This window comes from Glycine soja, chromosome 20 (genome assembly GCF_004193775.1).
Source record: "Glycine soja cultivar W05 chromosome 20, ASM419377v2, whole genome shotgun sequence".
Taxonomy (NCBI): domain Eukaryota; kingdom Viridiplantae; phylum Streptophyta; class Magnoliopsida; order Fabales; family Fabaceae; genus Glycine; species Glycine soja.
In genome coordinates this window covers 37,595,348-37,618,099 of record NC_041021.1, presented here as the reverse complement: position 1 = coordinate 37,618,099, position 22,752 = coordinate 37,595,348, and the positions used below count along the sequence as shown (strand labels likewise).

The following is a 22,752-nucleotide window of genomic DNA, read 5'->3' as shown; positions in this document are numbered from 1 at the left end:
TTTTTTTTTTATCAATGATTTATCATGCACATGAAAGAATAATACAGTCTTGTTAAAATTTGAAATTAACAATAAATAAAATAGTAGGTGCACAATGTTTACAATATTTTTTTTTCTTCATAAATAAATATGACCAAGAATTGAATTTTAATTAATATATTAAGAGTCAAACATGAATTTATCATTTTATCACATTATGTCAGCTTGGTTGCAAGTTGCTACTACATGATAAGAGTCAAACATGATTTTATCATTTTATCACGAACATAAGAGAATTTGCGGTAGGGACGTATTGAAATATGAAAATATTTATAATATAAAGAGTAGACACAATTTTTACATGACGAAACTTGTGAAAAACTAAGATGAAAGGATTTGTCTCCAAGTTCCCAAATCGAGTATACCAACTCATCATTTTGTTCATCTTGTATTTCTCTATGCATGGATTATTGGTGGGGTTTTCATTTTAGGGATGCCAACATGTTTTCTTAATTATTGCTAAACAGAAGGGTCCCCGGAATTAAATGTCGCAGTGAAAAAAGTTAAAAACCATGTTATGGTTTGGAACCATTTTTAAACCCTCGTATGATGGACTTTTTGAGAGTGTTGTTAGGTGCACCCAATATTATTGCTGATGCACCCAACATTCTTTTAAAATGATAAAACTGTTCCTGTTAATTTCTCCCCTTATAGATCAAGTTGATCCGTAAGTTAATTTTTAAGACTTACGGATCAACTTGATCCGTAAAAAACTTACAGATCAAGTTGATCCATAAAAGACTTACAGATCAACTTGATCCGTAAGTCTTAAAAATCAACTTACGGATCAACTTGATCCGTAAAAGACTTAAGGATCAAGTTGATTTGTAAAAGACTTACGGATCAAGTTGATCCATAACTCTTAAAAATTAACTTACGGATCAATTTGATCCGTAAGGAGTATTTTTGTCTTTTCGTGGTTAGTGCCGGTGCACCAGCAATAATGCTGGGTGCCCCCAGCAGCACTCACTTTTTTAACTTACTTGGAAACTGATTCTGGACCCACATTATTCTTTAGGGTTGATGCAGTTGGGTTACGTAATTGGTGCACCCAGTTGCAACAGTGTATATGTGTGGGCCGTATCCAAATCCAGTTTGTATTTGTTCAGTCTTCCTTTGCTTTCCTGCCTAGTTGGATGTCATTTTTTATAGAGAGATGTGTAAAGGAAATTTAGATACACCTCAATTGACAAAAGAAAAAAAAACATTAGCTCTTTATTCAGTTCATTGACCCAAAGAAACAAAACAAAACAAAAAAAGATCAACTCTTCAAAATAGTTCCTGTAACAATGTCAGGACCATGTTATTTACACCCCTTTTTTGTTTAAGCTCACATCCCACTTTTTTAATTTCTAAATAGCAATATTACCCTTATTCCTATCCTCTGCCTTTTAACATTCCTCTTAAAACCCACTCTCCACCGGAAAGCAACACACCCCTTCTCCCACTCGCACTATTTGCACTCCCTTCCCCTTCCGTTGCTCACATCCATTGAAAGAGTTGCTCACATTTTGAAGTCGTCTAACATCCATTGTTGTTGAGTTTTATTTCTTTTCTCGTCTAGGTTTTCTTCCAAACACTATTGAAATGTGTTTTCATAATGTATTTAACAAAACAAAAATATGTTTCAATTTTGTAATAACCCATGTATTGTTTTTACTACTACAAGTGTAAATTAAACAATTCAATGTTAAGTGTTAAAAATATGGTTGCTAATTATGATTATGTCAGTATTGTTAAGTGGAAAATTATTAACAATTTCACGTTTTTGCCATTCAAAATGAGCAAAACATGGATTTGCTATTGTTATGGAGATGTCGAAGATAAGACCAAGGAAGAAATTTGTTACTATGTTGATTTGGGACAAATTTCTTATTTTTAATAATTGAAATATTATCATGACTAAATGCAATTAAATAAATTAACAATAATCAAAGATGGCATGAGTAAATAGGGATGGACAGGAGTCAGACAAATTTGACCAACTCGACTTGATTCAAACCTAAATGACTTGATTTGCCTAATTCTATGAGTTCATTTGGAATGCAAATTAAATAGGACAGTAATTTATTTGCATCGAACACATGAGTTTTTGCCCAATCATTTTCCTTGGTTCCATGATTTCCTTCATACTTCAGTTCACTTTGCGTTCATGATTTTGTCCGAAACCTGCTACAAAGGCAAAAATAAATAAAACATAACTTAGAGATTAGATAATATTGCTTGTAATCTCATACAATAAAGTGTAGGTTTATTTTAAAATAAAAAAGTTTCAAATTAAAATATTTCAAGTCAATATTTCAGTTCTTGCAATCTATTTTCATATTATAAATTAAAGGTTTAAATAAACTCTTGGACTCTCTAAAATAATTATTCCTTTAGAGATTTTTTTTTTCCATTTTAGTGTTAAACGACAATGTATTAGTGACGTTCGTAATCAATTAACTTATGACGTCATAAAAAAATTAATAGGACAGTATTTTTACAGATTTTACAATAAAATTTGTAAAAAAATTAAAGAAAAAAAGAAAAATTAAGTCAAGTATTTATTCGAGTTATTCAGTTGTTGGATCGAATCGAAGGGTTTTTGAGAGAGAGAGAGAGAGAGATGGCAGCTTCTGGTTCGTGGAAGAGTGGGAGTGGTTCTTCGATGGGTCTGGAGAGGATGAGCGTGGAGCAGCTGAAGGCGGTGAAAGAGCAAGCCGATCTGGAAGTTAATCTTCTCCAAGACAGCCTCTCCAACATTCGCACCGCCACCACCCGCCTCGAGATCGCCTCCTCCGCCCTCAACGATCTCTCCCTCCGCCCCCAGGGCAACCACATCCTCGTCCCCCTCACCGCCTCCCTCTACGTCCCCGCCACCCTCCACGACTCCCAACACGTCCTCGTCGACGTCGGCACCGGCTACTTCATCGAGAAAACCATGCCCGAAGGAAAAGATTACTGCGACCGCAAAATCAACTTGCTCAAATCTAACTTTGATCAACTCGTCGAGGTACTTTTCTTTCCTGTTACACACGCTATTACCTATATTGTGTTTTGACTTGACAATTTCATATTTGGTTTTAGTGCTAACTTGCTTGCTTTTCGCTTAAATTGTTGGACTGGATGTGGTAATTATGTGTTTTTATACTAAATGTGGCTATTCTATTGCGGAGAGCGATTGTTAAAACCTAAATATAAATGTTGTTAAATACGAGCATGGTGGATTAGGACACTCTAGCATAGCAGATTTCCTGCAAAATGTCGTTACAGGGCTATGAATTTGCACTCTGATGGCCACTTTTGCCGTAGCACTCATGGTGGTGACCATGGAAATGGTAGAAAAGGCAGCAATTACTCTTTAGAGAGAAAAAAGAAAAACATTCTACGTGTTTTAAACCCTGGAATTCCAGCGTGCGGCCTCACATCTTCTTTTCTGTTTTGCTAAATCTGACCCCAAACTGGAAAACCATTTTTATTAACATCTCAGGTCTCAGGCAATCAACTGATTTGGTTCTCTCAAGTAATCAATCTCTCTGTTCATTAGTCCCTTTTATTTTGTTTCCGTTTCTTACTCCAATTCTTTGTTTCTCTTTATTCCTTTTCTGTGTGCTCTTTATTTCTCTGTGCTGTTTGAATTTCTCTCTGTTCATCCCAACTAATGCTATGAGGCTTATGATATTATCTCGCAAGTTCGTGGCTTGTGTACTTTTTTACGAGTTTTAAACTTTTACTTCTTACAACTTGCTTCTAGATTGTTGTCTATAATTTTATTTATTATAGCTACCCTGCTTCTGCCATAGGCTGGAATGCCATCTACCATATATTCTTATAGCAGGTTTTTGGGTTGCTTCCATGGATATTCTCTCTCTCTTTATTAGTCAAGCATCCTTGCAGCATAGTACAAATTTTCTAGACAAATGCTTGATATCCTGTTCTGTTATATATATATATATATCTGTGTGTGTGTGTGTGTGAGAGAGAGTTATAAGATTGACTTGTGGTTGAAGTGGGAAGGGGGGAGGGAGAGTTGGTGAGTTCAAATCTCTCCCACTAACAAACACAACTAACATTGGCCAATAAAAAAAATGTGTGTGATGTGTATTATTCTACAGTAATTTTTATGGCAGATTTTCGGCTTCCTGTCAGGGGCTGCTATCTGCCATTAACAACAATTATAAAAAATAATCTGTTTAGGAAAAAAATTTGCCCCAAAATGTTATTTTGTTTGTAAAATGAAAATGGACTCAACAACATTTCTCCTCCCCCCCACTTTGTTCAAGTCAATTACTTTTTTCACATTGCCTTTTCAATGAATTTAAGAAGAATTCCATATTAGATTTCATCTTATCCAAAAGACGAATGAATTTGTACAATTCACACTGCAGGTTGCATCCAAAAAGAAAAATGTGGCAGATGAAGCTGGTGTTATTTTGCAGGCAAAATTGAAGCAATTAGCGTCTTCATCCTAAAAGTAGTTGGTATAGAATTTATTTGTTTTCTTTCAATGCATTGTACCATAGAACTATTTAAACTTTTTATTTGAAAACTCCCTTTTTGTTGGCACCTCCAAAATTTGGCTTGGAACTATTGGATGTGTATTTAGAAAATGGAGTCAATCAATGACAATTGAAATTTAGAGGGTATTTAGGAATTTTACACTGGTGTTTCAAGTACATTATCTCTTATTAGAGAAGACTGTTGCAGTTCCCGTTATAAGTGTTATTTGCTGGCCTTTCTGGTGTGTTCTAATTTCACCAAAGCTGCTCCTGAAATATGCTTGCGTGTGGGGGTAGAGAAGGGTGTCCTCGAGTAATATTGTGTTAGTCTGGGGAAGAGGGAAGGGTTTCCTCTAGGCTAACGCAATAATTTGGATAGCTTTAGAGTGTTCGTTTGGTGTTGCGGTCGACCTTTTCATAGGTAAATAAACGAGGTTACGACAAACAGACAACTTTTAGAGTTTTACATGGTTAAGATTTTGGTCTTTATTTTCCGTCAGATATCGATTCTTACATTTCCTCATGAATTTTGGCCTCTAATGTTTAAGCCTTTAAGGTATTGGTTCTTATATATTTTGCTTATTTAGGTTTTATTTTGGCCAAATGATGTATTTAGTCTTTGATCTTCTTTTTTTTTTTTTCAAATTGATCCTTTTATCTATTAAAAAGTTCACTTTGGTCCTTCATTTATTTTAATCAACCCAGTTTGGTCTGTATTGTCACTGTGCCGTGATTGCCTAATGGAGTCAAGAACAATTTTTAGTGGCTAAAAATTGTCACAAAACGTAATTTTTTCTCTCTCAGGACATCTCCATTTTGTAAACACAAGAACAACTCCCAGAACCTAAATGTAGAACATAACCTAGAACAAATCATGAATCCCAAATCACTACCCTAAATCAAGAATCCCAAATAACAAATCACAACCCCAAATCCCAAATCAAAAACCCACAAATCAAGAATCCTAAATCACAATTCAAGAACCCACAAAATAAGAACCCATGAATTAACAACCCCAAATCACAAATCCATCTCAGGTTATGATGGTTCTGGAAATGAGAGGTTCCGCTGAAGGAGGTTGGTGCCTTAAAGTGGGACTTGCTGGCAATCTTGCAGGTGTCTGCAATGATAGAGATCGGAGTTGACGTTATTATTTTTTATTTTAGGATCAAATTTTATTTGTGAAAATATATTTTAAAAAAATCCTGTAATGATAAAATTCAAATTATGATAACATTACATTATGGGAATCAATTATTTTAACCAAAAAATCAAAAATCAACTATGGGTTGTAACTTGCAATTGGCCCAACGAAAGAAAACAATGCAAGCATCCCTTAAAGTCTGTTATCGAGAATTTTAATTCTTTCTGTAGGAATTCCGTTTCAAATTACCCAAAAAATAGTCATTCATAAACCATATTTTAAACCTCATTATTTACTACTCCAAATTGAACGTCGGTGCAGTTTTGATCCTAACCTCATGAATTCTCCTAATCCCAGATGTTGCAGTTTCATATAACTTCATATGAATCACAACCGAAAACAGAACTACGGCAGTCGTTTATTAATTAACAAGGTGATTCTTGGATAAAGAACACAAATATTTGCAACTATTTTCAAGTTCAGTAGGGTGAGATTTTATGATAGCAAAAGAAACTCCGTCAAAGGCTTTCTTTGGTTTAAGATGGACCGACGGAAATGGCTATTGAAGTCTCTTAAAACGACGACTTAACTAAAGTCACAAAGCTGTCATTATCATTAAATACCTTATTATGTTCATCACTTCTGTCATAACATTATCAAAGTTTCAGATTCTCCGTAATTCATATCCTATCATCTGCCCACACCACAAACTTCCTCTCTACCATTTAAAAAGGATGCACACCTCAGTTATCAAGGAGCATCACTGATGATGGATCAATCCAAATTATTTATCAACAAATGAAGATTCTGCAAGATCAATGGCACGAGCAAGAGCTGCAGCTTTGTTCTCGCACTCTCTTTGTTCATCAGCAGCATCACTGTCAGCCACAATTCCCGCTCCAGCCTGGAGATGGGCAACCCATTCTCTGCGTTTGTTCTTATCCTTGTAGGAGTACATTGTGTCATAACGAGCATTTGTAGGGAAAACTATGGTCCTCAGAGCAAGGGCTATGTCCATATCGCCATTGAATGATACACCTCCAAATCCCCCACTATAGGGCCCCCTTCTTGCGACTTCCAACTCATCAATCAACTGCATGGCTTTGACCTGTTTTACAGAAACCATAATAATGAGAACAATTTACAACCAAACAAGTCGAACCAAGACTGCAATCTAAAACTAGTGACATTCAACAAAGGGTATCTTTCTGTTCTCAGATATTTAGTGATAACTGAAGGGAAGTGCAAATATATATTACAAACTACATCCGTGAGGAGAGAGCCTGCAAAAATGAATGCTACGGTCTTAAAGGGTGTTAAAATTTACCTTCGGTGCTCCGCTAACTGTACCAACAGGTAAAGCAGCACGCAATGCATCCCAGCTTGTTAAGTGATCTAATAACTCCCCTGTGACCTGCAAAGGGTACAGTTAATCATCATCTGAGAAAAGTTTCTGCACTGGAATTCATTTCTGCCCGCCAAACCAAAACAGCATAAAACGAAATGGTTCAAGTAAAACCAGAAGAAACTCTAGCTTACTAGCACCCGTATCATTCATGTTTCTGAAAGAGTGGAAATTACAAGACAAAAGGAAAATCATAGGAAGAACGGAAACTTTTAATCAGAAAATTCTGCTCATGCGATGGGAAGACTGAAGAGACATGCTAGAGACAGGGAAATGCTTCTAGCAACAAATTATACACATATCGAGACAAAATCCTTGTTAATCAACAAGTAATGACCACTTCCACAGCCAAATTAAAAGGAGCTGACCTGCAAGGAGACTCAAGGTTCCTAAAGGGGATTTTGAAGAAGAAATTCTGTATACTAATAGGTGACTTTGTAAGAAAATGGAAAAAAAAAATTTACAATTTGACATACCAAAATAATAAATACTGCAGATTAGACGATAAATGAAAAGGATTAAGCAAAAGCAAGTGGGAATCCTATTCAAAAGCTTCGGAGTCATTTTATGAAAAAGTTGAACTTCCAAGAAATTCAACCCAAGCCTTGTGGCCCTTTAGATTTGGCAGACTAGTATCCGTTGTGATATAATTAGGAAATATGAAAACCAAGGAAACAAGAACTAATCCCAAGAGATAACCTAAGATACTCTAAAAAATTCTTAAGATAATTGTGACATGCAGTAAAAAAAGGATAATTGTGACATAGTTTTCACATATTCAAACACATATTTCCAAATTTTCATATTTTGCTAAAGGAACTTACTGTTGAGCTGATGTGCATAACATGGGAATAGCGCTCAATATTCATAAGCTTTTCAACTTGAACAGAACCCGGTTTGGAGACCTGCATATTCATCTTGCATTAAGCACATGGCTAAAACATAAAAGAAACGGTTTACAGCCGCATGCACAATTTAGAAAAAGTGTGATCATAAACTACCCAACTGCAAAGCAACTGTGTGATGCATATATAAAGATAAAGATATATGTTTAATAGCAAAATAGAATGTAGAATACGGTTAGTGTTATGAATTACGAAATATTGATTCCTTCAACAAGGTGCGTGAGATTCAAATTTTGCTTTGCACATACATGCTCTGGACATTATTCCTTCAATTGAAAACTATATTATACCTTTCCAACATCATTTCTCCCCAAATCAACTAGCATTACGTGCTCTGCACATTGCTTTTCATCATTCAAAAGTTGTTTCTCCAACATGATATCTTCTTTTGGTGTTTTTCCTCTTCTAACAGTACCAGCAAGGGGCCGATTGGTGATCTTTCTCTGTAAAAAAGGATATGAAATGCCTATTAATACTTGTTAGACCTGTAATGAAGTTCATAATGGTCTATTAAAATTTAAGAAGCATAAAAAGGGTTAATAAACAAGAACAAGGCTAACTATAAGCATATATTAAGATTATTGATATTGTGGAGGAAGATTAGAAGATAAAGCCAACTATTTGAGTAATTATTGCACAAGGTTACCTTCTTCACCCGTGTAAGAATTTCTGGACTTGAAGCAACCAAAATACTTCCTCTGGCCTGATACCAGTATATATTTCAACAAGTTAACTTTTGAATGCAAACTAACTAATAAAAAGATAATGGCACGAGAAACTGGCAAACCTGTAAATAAGTCATATATGGACTAGGATTAACAATCCTCAATGCTCTGTAGATTTCAAATGGGTCTGCAAAAGTTCTCTGTTCAAAACGTTGACTTAGTACAATTTGAAAAATATCACCAGCCCGTATGTGCTCTTTAGCCTTCAATACTGCCCTCTTATACTCCTCATTTGTCATGTTTGACATCTCCAGTTTAGGACCAAAGAGACGAGTGTATAACTTTATCGAACCTGTAGGCAGCCTTGGGCTGAAATTTGTAGATACTGAAATTAAACTTAGCAACCAAAAAATGTCATCCTTGACCTTAATCTGAAATGTTAAGCCAAGAAGAAAAGCAATGGGGAAAAAGAAAACAGCTTACTCACGTAATTATATCATGCACCCGAGATACTAGAGTTTCCAGCCGGTTCCTTCCATCTTCGAAGGCCTCCTCAGCTGAAGAATATCGATCCACCCGAACCCAATGAATCACATATGCTTTCTGGATTGAACAAAGTCAAAGAAATAACATATGTTTTTCTTACAAGCAACAATCAAATTTGCACAGCACCTGTCAATCAAACATAAAGAGTACCTTTTCAACATGATCAAACACAATCACACTGTCATAAAGGCCCAGATGAACATCAGGAAGGTTTCTGTCATCTACTGGGGCATTAGAAAATGGAAGTTTCTTCTTTTCTACATAGCGCATTGTATCATAAGAGAAATACCCTACCCAACCACCTGCAAGGAGAAAATGACACACAAACAAAATAGAAACTCATTTTCCATCTCAAAACATTTGAAGCAAGCAAGAAATCTCTATTGAATAACCAGAAATCTCTTTGCATAACAAATCAAGTTACAAAAAAGGAAACAAGTTAGCCTGATCAGTGATTGAGGCTGCTTATACACAGTAAAATTTTACACAACAAACACAACCACCACCGAGTCAGTGGTACACTATAATAAAAATAGATAATCCAGTAAATAAGTGGATGCACTGAGTTTGTCTTTGTAAGAAGTTTTACATTATATACGGAAAGTACCTTAAAAAGTAAGTCATAACGGCCATGATTTCTGATTGGGCGAGAGTATAAAATATTTTTTTAATGTAACACTCACAGCATATAAAAATTCAGAGTGATAAAAAAACGAGAATTAGGATTAGGAGTCAATTTCACATGCCACAAAACGCTTCAGGAAGTTCATCTAAGAGTTGAGGCGTCCACTTCTCCATGATCCTACGAGGAATCACCAGAGGATCCTCTACAATTTCCTCACTCCTGCGCCCTTCCACGTGGTCCATAATAGTAACCACGTTCTCTTTCGCCACAATTTCCATACACGGCTGTGCTCCAACCACACTGTACCGTCCCTGATTACAGTCAACGCATAAATCAGTACACAAACCAACACATTCTCAAACAAAAACAAAAATAGAAAGCGTTCTCACGATGCTAGAAATTTGGCCTGGCTCGACCGATTCAAAGAGAAAACTCGGAGCATCTCTCTCGTCCTCCTTAACCAGGCACCGGTACGCAAGCACCGGAGTGAGGTGATCGGAAAATATGCAGCGGAAGAGAGGAATGACGTTCCCCTTCTTGGAAGCTTCGAGAAACTTCTGGGCGTTGTCAACTGAAGGAAGAATAAGTAAACGGTGGATGAAGCATTGGAGAGTGAGAGAAATAAAGAGAAAGAAAAGAGCGAGAAGGAGAATGACCTAGTGAAGGAGAAGGAGATTGAGCGCAGCATTTGAGAGTGGATCTGGAGATGGAGGAGGTTCGGTTAGCAAAACCTACACTTGCGAGGGATAATGGGTGCGGAACAGTCGCCATTGGAGGACGAAGGAAGGAAAAGGTCAATGAAAAGGGAAGAAGAAGAAGAATGACGACAAAGTAGCGGTGGGTAATTCAAACGGTGACGACGGACAGCAGTAGCGTGTAACGGCGGCCTAGTACTCCGCTACACGTGCCGTTCATGGTTACGCTTTCATTGGGTTGGGCTGGTCTTCGTTACCTGGAATATATAGAGACTTCAGGTCATTTCTTTTTGCAACCCCCTTTCTTTTTCTTAAGATTAATTATTCATTTGATTTTCTTTATTACACTTCAAAATTATTCCCTGCATCATAAAATAAGTGTCGTCTTAGGGTTTTTGCATACCAAAAATAAATGTTTTCCTATTTCTTTTTCAACTCAGATTAAGAAATTTTAGTAAATAAATTAATTTTTTTCACCAAATTATTGTTTTCATTTATTAATTTGTTTGTAATATTTATTGTTCATCATTAATGTTGTTAAGGATATAAGTTTTAAAAAATAATTGATATGATATTAAGAAAACTAAAATAACATTTATTTTGAATTTTTCTTCTTCTTCTTACATGACACTTATTATGAGATGAAACATGAAAATATTTTAGTTCATACATAAATAACTATAAATGTGTTTTAGTTTTTGTTGTTAATTTTCTTTAATTTTAGTTAAGGATGTGATAGCATGACTTCTTTTCCTAGTGAAATGGACTTTGGGAGATAATGACATCTAAATGCACAACCTAAATAGTCAAGCGCGTTGCCTAAAGTATTAGTGGCAAGAGTAGATTATCATGTGGGATACAAAACATTGAAGCGGTCACATTTTGTGGCCAAATCATGGTGGGTGGGTATGTGTAACAATTAGGCGCAATTTCAATGTGCGTGGGATCAAAAACTCTAATCCATCACTTAATCTTGTCGTTTCCTATTATCAAAATCGGCTAACTTAATTAGTTGTGAGTTGTTGTAAATTTCGTGATACTTAAGTTTAATTCATACGAATTAAAAATCTCCATATTAATTGTTATTGGTTGATTTTCTTGTTGCTAGTATTTTAAAATTAATTTATCTTTTAAGCCTTTTCAACGCTCCCCTTATTAATTGTTGTCATTCATTTTTTTCTTATTGTAAGTGTCTTAAATCTATTATATCTTTTGATATTTTCAATACATTCCTTATTAATTGTTGTCGATCACTTTTCTCTTTAAATTTGCTTTATTTTTAAAAAAAATACATCCCTTATTAATTATTGTTAGTCACTTTTTTCCTTAAATTTGTGATTACCTATTTTATTTTTTTAATGATTTTATTAACTGTTGTGGTCACTTTTATCTTTTATTTTTGTTTCAACACGCATCTTATTAATTGTTGTCGGTCACTTCTCCCTTCAAATTTGTGTTATCTTTATTTTATTTTTTCAATGCACCCCTTGTTAATTATTGTCGGTCACTTTTCCATTATAAGTGTTTTACAAAATTGACCTTAATAGTGTTTCTTTCTCCCAACTTTAAATCTCACTCTTTTGCAAAAACAGTTTTTAAGTCCCTTATTAAGTCCCCCTTCTTTTACAAAAAAAGTAAGCACTTAATATTTTTAAGTCCCTCTTACTAATTATGACTATGTATTTACTCTTTAATTTTGTGATTTGTTTTTTTTTGTTTTTGTTTTTTTACATGTATGGTATAAAATTACAAATTAGGTACATTGTTTTATATACTTCAGAACAATGGTCACCCTCCACTGTCTCACTATAGCACTTATAGGGATGACCACTTTGCGCATCTATCCAAAATTGACTAGTGAGTGCACAACACAAATAGGACGTAATTTTTATTTATGTAAAATGAAGATCCAGTTATTTTCACCACCAACATCAAACAAATTTTGTATAAATAATTTTTACTAGTCTTTGTTCTCACTTTCCACAATTGTAACAACAAAATAGAAGAATTAGTCATTAGGATTTCTACTAATGTCTATGGGTAAGATGCTGCTAAAAGGGTTTTTTCCACCAAGACTTATAATAGACCCAAGTATAGGCAATAAACTATCTTTATAATATAAAAACACATATAAAAGCAAAAAACATGAGTACACTATCCTTTATAGCTAAGTCAAACATGAGAAGGAGGTCGAATTATATTTTTGTTTCATTTTGAAATTTTTTGTAAGGCATCAGTAAAAGCAAACAACAACTTGCACAAATATAAAGCAATACAGATAAAAAGTTTGCGTGAAATATGCGTTGAGAAAAATAGAATTCAATCTCCAAATGTTAGATGTGTAAAGGCAAAACACAAAGAGAAGGAATAACCTAACAACACTAATTTTTACCCTAGTTCGCTCTTAACTTAAGAGCTATGTCCAGTCCTTTTGCACTTAATGGATTTTTCACTAAAAATCAATTGAGATGCAAGTAATCTTTTTTCACCTCCTTAGACTACATTTTTAGTAGTTTGTTACATTTAAATTAAAACCTACTACAAAGTATTATTTTCAACAAAGTATCTCTATGCTTTCTATAATTAACAAAGTATTCTTCATTAGGAAAGTTTATTTAGACTTTGTTCAAATAATCAAGTAGTCTTCAGTGCATGTTTGGATTTCAAGTCATAATACGGTGCATGAATTCCAAAGTAAATCTAATGGTCCATAAACTAAACTCTGTAAAAGAAAGAGTTTGGATGCTTTTGCAAATTTATTTTACTCCAAACGTCCTTTTGGAACTGAAAATAAACATGTACTTGGACATCCGAGTCGTAGCTTATGCCATACCCACATAAATATAATCACATCTTTTAAATAAATGTGAAATATAATATGTATTATAATTTGAACCTCTATTACTTTTTTTTATTCACAAGCAAGTGACAACTTGGTCTGTAAAGGACCTAAAGAGTAACGACAATTAGGTTTTGTGAACCCCTTAAAAATTCCTTAAGAACTTATACACCAACAGGAACATATGGATTGTGGAGGGACCTTTTAGCATGTACTATAGTTCTTGTATGTGGATAGGATCATCCAATTGTTGGTTTGGCATTGCAATAGGAAAGTGTTACAACATAACACATTTATAAGTTGAAGTAGTAAGTTGTTTGCTATCAACATCACCACCTTTAGTATATGCTATTATTTTTTTAATCACCACCACCATATCTAGTACATGCTAAGATTTGTAATTTTTTCATAAAATGTATAAATAGATAATTGACACATTATATTTTTTTTATCGACAAATGTTAGTTGTTAAAATGTTAGTTTTTGTTAGTAGAAGAAATCCAATCTGTGACCTTTCCTTCCTTTTTTTTTTTCTTAATCATCCAACTCACCTTATATCTTCAATACATTACATGTTTAAAAAATTATTTTCAAAATACATTTAGTTTTCGGAACACAACCAAGTATACCATAAGGTTTTTCGTGTGTAGGGATTACACTTTTTTTTAAAAAAAATGTTTTACAAATTGATGGTCATGCAAGATTCAAACCTATGGCTTTCATATTATTAACACGATATTTTAACCAACCGAGCTAATAAGTCAATTATGTTATAAAATAATTAATGTCGCTATATATAATACTAAAATTTCTAATGTATATTTAATATACATGTAAATTTACATAATAAATTTTGTGACAACTAATTTTGTTCTAATATATTTAATGTACAAAAATTAATTATCGTAAAATTTATCATGTAAATTTACATGTGCATTAAATATACATTAGAAATTAATGTACCAAAATTAATTGTCACCAAATTTATTACGTAAATATATATGTGCATTAAATATACATTAGAAATTTTAATTTTATATATAATGACATTAATTATTTTATAACATGATTGATCTATTAATTCAATTGGTTAGAGTGTTGTATTAATAACCTAAAACTCATAGGTTTGAATCTTGCATAGGTCATTACTTTTAAGTTAATTCATAAAAAAATATTTAATTTTAAAAAATTTGTATGCACCCATAGGGATGGCAATCCATATCAGTTCATATGGATTACGAATCCGTAAATTTGGGTGTACAAGAAAAAAACTGGGCGCGCAAAGCAATTGCTTAGTTGGGCCTCAAATTAGAGCCCAATAAGACATCCACCTTCCACCAAACGACATCGTTTTAGTAGCTCTGAGGTTTTTTTCAAGTTCGAGCATCAACCTGTAAGGAAAACACCTTGTGACTGCGTCTTTTCTCCAAACACCGCGCCTTCACTGACGACGGCTCTGTCGCCGCCGGAGCACCGCATTCACCGTCATCCATCGCCTTCGTTCAAATTCCTCTCATCTCTGCCTTCCGTTCACTACCCATTGCACCTGAAAGCACGAGGCTCGCAACACATTCGTATACCTCCTCCGTTTACTTAACGAAGGGTTTGAACCTTCGGAATCATAAGCCCTCTGCGAGTGAATTCCTTTTTTCCGAGTGTCGCGTTGAGGTTACGTTTGTTCGGTGGCTTTTGCGAATTCTCTGAACTCATGGCCGCATGGTCTTCTAGAAAGTTACTGAGAGACGTTCTTCTCAAAAGTGTAGTCTCGAATCAGCTTCCTGGCATTAGATGCTTTTCTTCTGCGCCAAAAATTGCTCCTAAGATCGGTCATTATTCCAAGAAAGTGCGTATTCTCATCCTTCGTGTGCGTGTGTATTTATGGTGTTTGACATTATGCATTGTCTTGTTGATTCATTGAGGTTGGAAGATGCTCGTTTCATTTAGCATGCTGCAATTTGCAAACGCGGGGTGCGTGTTGCAGCGTGCGATTTCGCGTGTTAATGGATTGAAAGATCTTAGAGAGAATTCATGGAAACATATTTAGGAAAATATGGAATATTTGTGTTGTGATCAAGTTTGTAGCTTACATGTGCATGTAGGTTGTAACTTTATCTTGCTTGTGTAGTTGACCTACATTGATTACTTTAAATTGCAGGGAAGGTTGTTGACGGGAGCCACCATAGGTCTACTTATAGCTGGTGGAGCTTATGTGAGTACTGTGGATGAAGCTACTTTCTGGTACTTCATTTGGGAGTTTGAATGTTGTATGCATTTGGTTTTTCCTCTAATTCTGCATTTGATGTGTTATAGTATTAGTTTTTAATATTAGGAAGAGAAAAAAAGAAAACTCTTCTTTGAAAATAAATGCAATTTTTAAGTGATTTCTCCAGGGAAAAAAATGCTTGGTGCCTTGAAAATGAAATGCATACCTTGGAAATGAATGATCCAGATTTGGAGTTATCTCTTTTGCAGTGGATGGTTATTCTCGGCGACAAAACTTGTGAATCCTTTTTTTGCTTTGCTGGATCCTGAGTTTGCACACAACTTGGGTGTCTCGGCTGCAGCTCGTGGTTGGGTTCCAAGGGAGAAGAGGCCCGACCCATCAATCTTAGGGCTAGAAGTTTGGGGAAGAAAATTCTCCAACCCAGTAGGCCTTGCTGCAGGCTTTGATAAAAACGCTGAGGCTGTAGATGGTTTACTTGCTCTGGGCTTTGGCTTTGTGGAGGTTGGCTCTGTTACTCCTGTCCCCCAGGATGGCAATCCAAAACCTCGTATCTTCAGGTTGCAAAAAGAAGGGTAAGAGTTTATATTTTTTTTCTTTGTTCTTCTGCTTCTGATTAACAGATTGAATCTGTTTTATATTTTCTTTTTTGACTTTTCCAATCACTTCTATACACCGCAGAAGGTTGTTGATGCTATAAGATGAACTTTTAAAAAGTTTGCTTATGCTATTTACATTGCTCTAAGACTGATCAATTTAATGTGCAGTGCTGTAATAAATAGATGTGGCTTTAATAGTGAGGGAATTGTTGTTGTTGCAAAGCGGCTAGGCGCTCAGCACGGTAAGAGGAAACTAGATGAAACTTCAAGCGCTTCAGCTTCTTCCAATAATGAAGTCAAACATGGTGGAAAAGCTGGCCCTGGCATCCTTGGTGTCAATCTTGGAAAGAACAAGACAAGTGAAGATGCTGCGTCAGATTATGTTCAAGGAGTTCATACATTGTCCCAATATGCTGATTACTTGGTAAATAGTCTTTTCTTATATGTGCCTTTTATAGAAAAGAAAGGAAAGATAGACAACCTTATATACTGTAATTTATCCTGGTATGACTGAGTGCAGATTATAAATAAACTGTACTCCTTTCATGCCTAAACTCTAACATGCTTAGTAACTCTCTTCACACAGTTAGATAGATGCAGTAAAGGTAGTCAGTGACAAAAAAATGATTACAATCCCTTACTCAGTGACAAAAAAATGATTACAAACCTTTTCTGTTGGGTTTGGCATGTATGTCGTGCATTTTTTTATTACTTTTTTAAACAACAAAAAAATGATTACAATCCCTTAGCAAATTGTGTCTTGAGCTTTTTTATACTCCATAGATTAACAATGAACTTTTACAGTTTGTGGTTTATCATCATTCATTATCCTGATTATGTGTAATTGCATATCATCATTCATTATCGGTATTATGTGTAATTGCATACAAAAGCTAACATATTGAAAGATACATCTTCTATATAAAATGTTGGTTTACTAAGGAACAGAAGTGTTGTGGTGTATAATGACTAAAGAGATCTAAGATTTATACCCAGGATCATTGCCTTTACTGCCAGCTTAAAATCCCCGGTCATTTTTTTTAAGTTCATTATGGAGAAATGAAAGGATGGAAACTCAGCAATGGGAACGGTTTTACATCCTCCAAATTTCCCACCCAAACCTTTCACCAGAACATGATGTGAGTAGTATGATTGATCATCCAATTTGAAGGATTATGTTTTTAGGTTGTCCTTGATGTTCAACAAATGTGTTTCTTTCAAGGGTGTTGTCACCTCCATTGCCAATTCCCTGGTTTAGAAAAGTGAGAAATGGATGGCAAAAAACAACTGACATAGGGATTCCAATTTTTTTTAATCAAGCATCTGTGCAGCTTACTACAAATTTGTAAGACAAATGTTTGGTAATCTATTCTGTTTAATGTTTTTAATATCCTTTTCTAGGTGATTAATGTTTCATCACCCAATACCCCTGGTTTGCGCATGCTTCAAGGAAGAAAGCAATTGAAGGATCTTGTGAAGAAGGTAGAACTTGGAAGAATGTAAAGCTTTCTCCATGAGTTTTTTGTGTTGCATACTTGGGAGCTTGACTCTAGCAAAATTTGCCTTTTTGTGAAGGTTCAAGCTGCTCGTGATGAAATGCAATGGGGTGAGGAGGGCCCACCTCCATTGCTGGTAAAAATTGCTCCAGATTTGTCAAAAGAAGACCTTGAAGATATTGCTGCAGTAAGCATGTGCATGTTAATATATTTCTCCTATCTTCATAATCTCATATGCTCTATAACAGTTTCTGCTTTGATTGTAGGTTGCCTTGACTCTTCACTTGGATGGACTGGTATCTCTCTGCTTCATCACTAATTTCAAATTATAGCCACTAGCTGGAACTTAAATCTTCTAATTGCACAACGAGCCTGTTTGGATACAAGGCTAAAAGTCCTTTTGACAGCTTTTAATAGCTTCTCTACCAGAAAAGCTTCTATATTTCCAGCAGAGAAGCTATTAAAAGAACTTATACCTTGTATTCAAACAGGCCCAATATTCACTTCATTTGCTCTCTAATTATTTATTGTTTCTAGATTATATCAAACACAACCATTTCAAGACCAGATCCTGCCAGTAAAAATCCATTGGCTTCAGAAACTGGTGGCTTGAGTGGGAAGCCTCTCTTCAATCTCTCCACCAACATCTTGAAGGAGATGTATATCTTGACTAGGGTATGTCTATTGGTTTTACTGTGTTATTTGTAAATAGTACTGAGATAGAGGTGCATGCAATCCCATGTCTATAATGCATGCCATTACTCTGGATTATGCAAGCAATATATTATTTGTGGATGCTAATGTATTCACTTGTAAGCACTGAATTACAGCTGCCACATAGAAAATACTCAGATCCTGATTGAGTCTTGAATTTCCTTTTGCTGTTAATTATTTTCAATATCTTTAATTATAGATTTAGCATGCGTATAGTTGCACATAATTTGTGGTTACTTGGAGTAAAAGTTAGAGGCAACCAATTCATTCCTTGGTGTGAAATTTAATAATATAACCTGCAAATACCAGTGAGGCTGTGACAAACACTTGGCTGTATTCTGTGTAGTACAGTATGCTATCTCATTGATTTGTTTTCCCTCTTTCCAATGCACATCATTTGAACTCTTATATTTTGTTCTCTAATTCCCTTTATATATATATAATTGTATTTTTTTTGGGGGGAGGGGAGTTGTGCTTTACTTATATATGTTAGTCACACTTAACAACTTGGTGCTGTCATTTCATGTATATCAGGGCCGGATTCCTTTGATTGGCTGTGGGGGCATTAGCAGGTAAAAACTAACATGTTCCTTCACTCATTCATTAGTGTAGCTGATTACTGGTTATCTACAGTGTATCTCTTATGATTTAAAAAACATGAATTATACAATTATCTGTTTAAGCTTTTTATATTAATTTAGTGGGGAAGATGCATATAAGAAAATACGAGCTGGAGCAACTCTAGTTCAGCTCTATACCGCATTCGCTTATGGGGGACCTGCACTTATTCCTCAGATAAAGGTATGCGCCACAATTAGCGTGTGTATGCACCAAAATTCTCGTGCATTTATTCCTCAGAATATGGTTGATGATTCAAATCACTCAGTGTATGCACCAAAATTCTCGTGCATTTATTCCTCAGAATATGGTTGATGATTCAAATCACTCAGTGTATGCACCAAAATTCTCATTCTTATTCAATTGGTTTCAGGCTGAATTAGCTTCATGCCTGGAAAGAGATGGTTTCAAATCCATTGTTGATGCAGTTGGTGCAGATTGTAGATGACCTTTGTCCACATCAGAATCCCGTGCTGTAAGAACCATAATCTTATTTTAGGAGTAGTAATGTTCCGGTTTTGGCAATACTGAAATTGCAAAATCATTTTTTTAAGCTTGCTTTAATCAATACCAGATTTTATCTTATTGTTTATTTTATTTGGGTTTCGCCACATGTTCTGAATTGTAAAAGCAAGCCAAGGATTTTTGAGGCAACTCAGGCAGTGTTTATTTTGAGCAATTGTTTGAACAATAAACCGCCGCATCATAGAGAAATACATGTGTTGGTTAAACCCATCAATAATCAAGCGGTTTTATCGCATGACACAGTTTTATGTGATTATTTAATATACAGTGATAAGGTATTGGTTGTTATTGATTGGAACACCATAATTTAATTTTACAGATTCACAATGACAAGCCTTCATAGTATGTCTGCTCTTTATGTATGATGTCTATACCAGTCGCTGATAGATTTGAGATCTGCTTGTTTATTTATTATGAAAAATTAAGTATTTCTTTATGCAGCTTTGTTACAAACTATTTTAAATGTGCGTTATCAAATATGGAAAAAGCATTGGAGACGTCTTTTAAGTTATTTATATTAATCACAATTATTGCAACATTTTTTAAACATATCTTTTAATATTTAAAAGATAAACTCAAACAAAGGGCATTAGATTAAAATCTGCATTATTGAGATCAATCTAATTAATTTTAAGAATCGTTTTTCATAAAGTATATATTTCAGAAATTGACGTGTTTCCAAAATATCAGATAAATTAAAGACTTGATTTTGGGCTCAGAAGAAGGGCTTTTGATTAGCAGGTTCAAGCTTTGTTAGTATGGGGCCATTAACAGCGTAAACAGCACGATGATACATTGACCCAAAGAAGGGTACCAATATAAGCTTCGACCTAAAAAAAGAGGGACAACAATATCAGTGCGGTGCATCTTAAGATTCTTAAGATTTGCATGCCTTTATTTGAAAGGTCAAGAAGATGCTTTAAGGAGACGCTATCAGCAGCTCTCACTTCCAAATTTGCATCATCACAGGACCTCTTATCTAAATCAGACGGTAACAATTCAAATAGCCTTATCCTGCTTTGACTCCCTCGTCCCTCCTCCACCCCAACGTACCTTTGCAACAATCCCTGTTTGTCAAGTCCAATCATTATCATTATAATATTATTGAAACAGCTCTTTTTGCTTTTGGGCCACATTACTCTTATCATCATTGCACATTCTACCTTTTTTCATATGTCCCTTCTATTTTTTTTCCTTTTAAAGTGACACTAAATAGTTATTCTTTATAGTTTGGTTCAATTTTGAGTGTCTTTGTTGAAGATATTGATGAGCTTTCAAATGATGTTTTGTTGAGCCAATATGGGAGAAGAGCAAAGTTAGATGAAAAGGGCTATCAATTTGTTTCTTACCAATTAGATCAATTTTTGTTGACAAAAATTATACCTTTTTTTTTATCTCTAATTATAAAATCATTTCAACTCATTTATGTTCCTTAAGAAAATTAGTTAATTTAATTAATCATATTAAATCTATCAATTGCTTGTACTATCATTCTAAAATTATTTTTTCTTATTTTTCTATCTATTTAATTATTTCTCATTAATGTTAGGATAGAGAATAATTAAGTAAGAGTGTGTAGAAAAAAATTACTATATCTAGAAATTAGAAAAATGATCTTATAAAAAGAGAAATAAAATTTTAAAAATAATCTTATAATTAAGGAGCGAAGAAGTATAACTTACATTTAAAATAAACAACTTTTTTTTTTCTTTTTCTTTTAAAATCTTACTCGCATATCATTTGTTTTTTTTAAGGTTTTCTTTAATATACAATTTAATTGTTTAACTCATAAGCTTACTTATTATTTGTCATTATTTTAAAGTGTAACACTTGTTTTGTGGATTGAAGATTGTTCCTACAAAGTACTACAAGTATTTTTAGTGTGTTTTGTTATTGCTGATCTTTTCTTAGAAACTTTTCAAGATGTTACCTATTTCAAAATTACTTAAAATCAAGCAACTTAATAATGAAATTCTTAAGTGATAAGTTATTAAAAATATGTTTTTTTGTTGATATAGGTAACACTAATAATTTTTTTTAAATAATTCTCAATTTTATACTTCTATACCTACATAGTTCATGCAATCCTCTCACTTAGGTGTATATTAGATTCATTCATATATCCTTTCACTAGAAGTTTGACACTTTGTCTAAAGTCCATTGCTTATTCCTCATCTTTTTTGTATATCAACAATCATTCTTTATTCTCATTAACATCTAAGATATCTTATATGATTTTCTTATAAGTATTCTAAAAAAAACACGTAATTAAGATCAACAATGCTAAATATAAGTGTTTTGATTTGTAAGAAAATTATCAATTCTAAAAGCAAGCTAACATTGCATTATATATTGTAATACTTTTTACTATCAATTAAATATTATTCCAGATGTAAGATTGAATGATAATTTTAAAAAACTTATTTTTTAATCTAATTGAATTTTGTTTTCCTGAAAGTAATCTTTCAAAAAATCCTTTTTATTTCATCTTTTTAAAACAATTTAAATGGAAAAGAATTGACAATTTTTAATATTGTCATGTGATGTCAGAGCTCATTTACCTAAATTTTATAAATGTAAAATGGTTGTACTTCGGCATCAGAACTAGTCAATTAAAGACTACGTACACTGCAAATTTTAAAGTAACATCCACGAAGATGATTATGCATTGTCACCACACATTGTAATTAAGCATAGGTTGTAGTTTATTGGGGATAGCACAATATGAAACGCAGATTTTAACATGTATTTCTCAAATTTTTTATATCATTTAACAAAATAAATATTATGTGGCTTATCCTCCAAGCCATTTTCGTGATCTATCTAATTACTTTATTGATAATTGATAGCAATGTGGAAATAAGTTGTTTAGGCACCAAACAACAACATGGTGGAATCCTACCTTAAAGGAAAAAAATTAATGATGTAAGACTTAGCAACAAACAAGTTATTGGTTAAATTTAACATAAAATATCTACCAAGCCATGATATTTATTAGTAATTAGGAAAAAATATATTTGTGAATTGCCATCTAACAAGTTAAGGGGGAGTAAGTGAGGAACTAACAACTTTTCCAATTATTATTACTCATTGATTGAGGCCCGAAGTCGTCACCTGCAAGGGTAGTTTCGTCAATTCTCAAGCTCCAGCGAAAATATTGTACTAACTGAATTTTTCTTCAAATTCGTTTGGCAAGGAAAAACGCGCAATACAAAAACAACTTAAAATTTAAAAT

The 22,752-nt window shown here is 34.0% G+C and overlaps 3 protein-coding genes across 6 annotated transcripts; 2 read left to right on the top strand and 1 right to left on the bottom strand.

The window, feature by feature from the left end:
• The first annotated feature begins 2,609 nt into the window (after positions 1-2,609).
• LOC114403846 (probable prefoldin subunit 5) lies at positions 2,610-4,757 on the top strand. The gene is made up of 2 exons (XM_028367042.1): positions 2,610-3,034; positions 4,410-4,757. Exons 1-2 carry the CDS (start codon positions 2,648-2,650, stop codon positions 4,491-4,493), a joined length of 471 nt encoding a protein of 156 aa, XP_028222843.1. The 5' UTR covers positions 2,610-2,647; the 3' UTR covers positions 4,494-4,757.
• Positions 4,758-6,236: 1,479 nt separating this feature from the next.
• On the bottom strand, positions 6,237-10,754 carry LOC114403845 (anthranilate synthase alpha subunit 2, chloroplastic-like). The gene is made up of 11 exons (XM_028367041.1): positions 10,467-10,754; positions 10,200-10,381; positions 9,932-10,121; positions 9,336-9,487; positions 9,127-9,242; positions 8,762-9,008; positions 8,621-8,677; positions 8,265-8,417; positions 7,894-7,974; positions 6,992-7,078; positions 6,237-6,772 (listed from the first exon to the last, which is right to left on the bottom strand). The coding sequence occupies exons 1-11, from the start codon at positions 10,579-10,581 to the stop codon at positions 6,449-6,451; spliced, it is 1,704 nt and encodes a 567-aa protein (XP_028222842.1). The 5' UTR covers positions 10,582-10,754; the 3' UTR covers positions 6,237-6,448.
• Positions 10,755-14,712: 3,958 nt separating this feature from the next.
• LOC114403800 (dihydroorotate dehydrogenase (quinone), mitochondrial-like) lies at positions 14,713-20,716 on the top strand. 4 transcript variants are annotated; one of them, XM_028366964.1, is made up of 12 exons: positions 14,713-15,187; positions 15,500-15,582; positions 15,817-16,140; positions 16,333-16,588; positions 17,566-17,646; positions 17,740-17,847; positions 17,927-17,956; positions 18,198-18,335; positions 18,909-18,946; positions 19,076-19,175; positions 19,366-19,467; positions 20,259-20,716. In XM_028366964.1, exons 1-11 carry the CDS (start codon positions 15,053-15,055, stop codon positions 19,438-19,440), a joined length of 1,368 nt encoding a protein of 455 aa, XP_028222765.1. In that variant the 5' UTR covers positions 14,713-15,052; the 3' UTR covers positions 19,441-19,467; positions 20,259-20,716. The 4 variants fall into 4 exon arrangements, with proteins under 4 accessions (XP_028222765.1, XP_028222764.1, XP_028222763.1 ...); XM_028366963.1 differs by lacking the exon at positions 20,259-20,716 and adding an exon at positions 20,208-20,226; XM_028366962.1 differs by lacking the exon at positions 20,259-20,716 and adding an exon at positions 19,624-19,857.
• Positions 20,717-22,752: the final 2,036 nt, after the last annotated feature.

Coding starts and splice junctions, on each gene's coding strand:
- LOC114403846 (XM_028367042.1), top strand. CDS start 2,648: ATGGCAGCTTCTGGTTCGTGGAAGAGTGGGAGTGGTTCTTCGATGGGT. Junction 3,035..4,409: donor ACTTTGATCAACTCGTCGAG/GTACTTTTCTTT, acceptor TTCACACTGCAG/GTTGCATCCAAAAAGAAAAA.
- LOC114403845 (XM_028367041.1), bottom strand. CDS start 10,581: ATGGCGACTGTTCCGCACCCATTATCCCTCGCAAGTGTAGGTTTTGCT. Junction 10,122..10,199: donor CAGGCCAAATTTCTAGCATC/GTGAGAACGCTT, acceptor GACTGTAATCAG/GGACGGTACAGTGTGGTTGG. Junction 7,975..8,264: donor GGAGAAATGATGTTGGAAAG/GTATAATATAGT, acceptor ATGAATATGCAG/GTCTCCAAACCGGGTTCTGT.
- LOC114403800 (XM_028366964.1), top strand. CDS start 15,053: ATGGCCGCATGGTCTTCTAGAAAGTTACTGAGAGACGTTCTTCTCAAA. Junction 15,188..15,499: donor TCGGTCATTATTCCAAGAAA/GTGCGTATTCTC, acceptor TTTAAATTGCAG/GGAAGGTTGTTGACGGGAGC. Junction 17,848..17,926: donor ACCTTGAAGATATTGCTGCA/GTAAGCATGTGC, acceptor CTTTGATTGTAG/GTTGCCTTGACTCTTCACTT.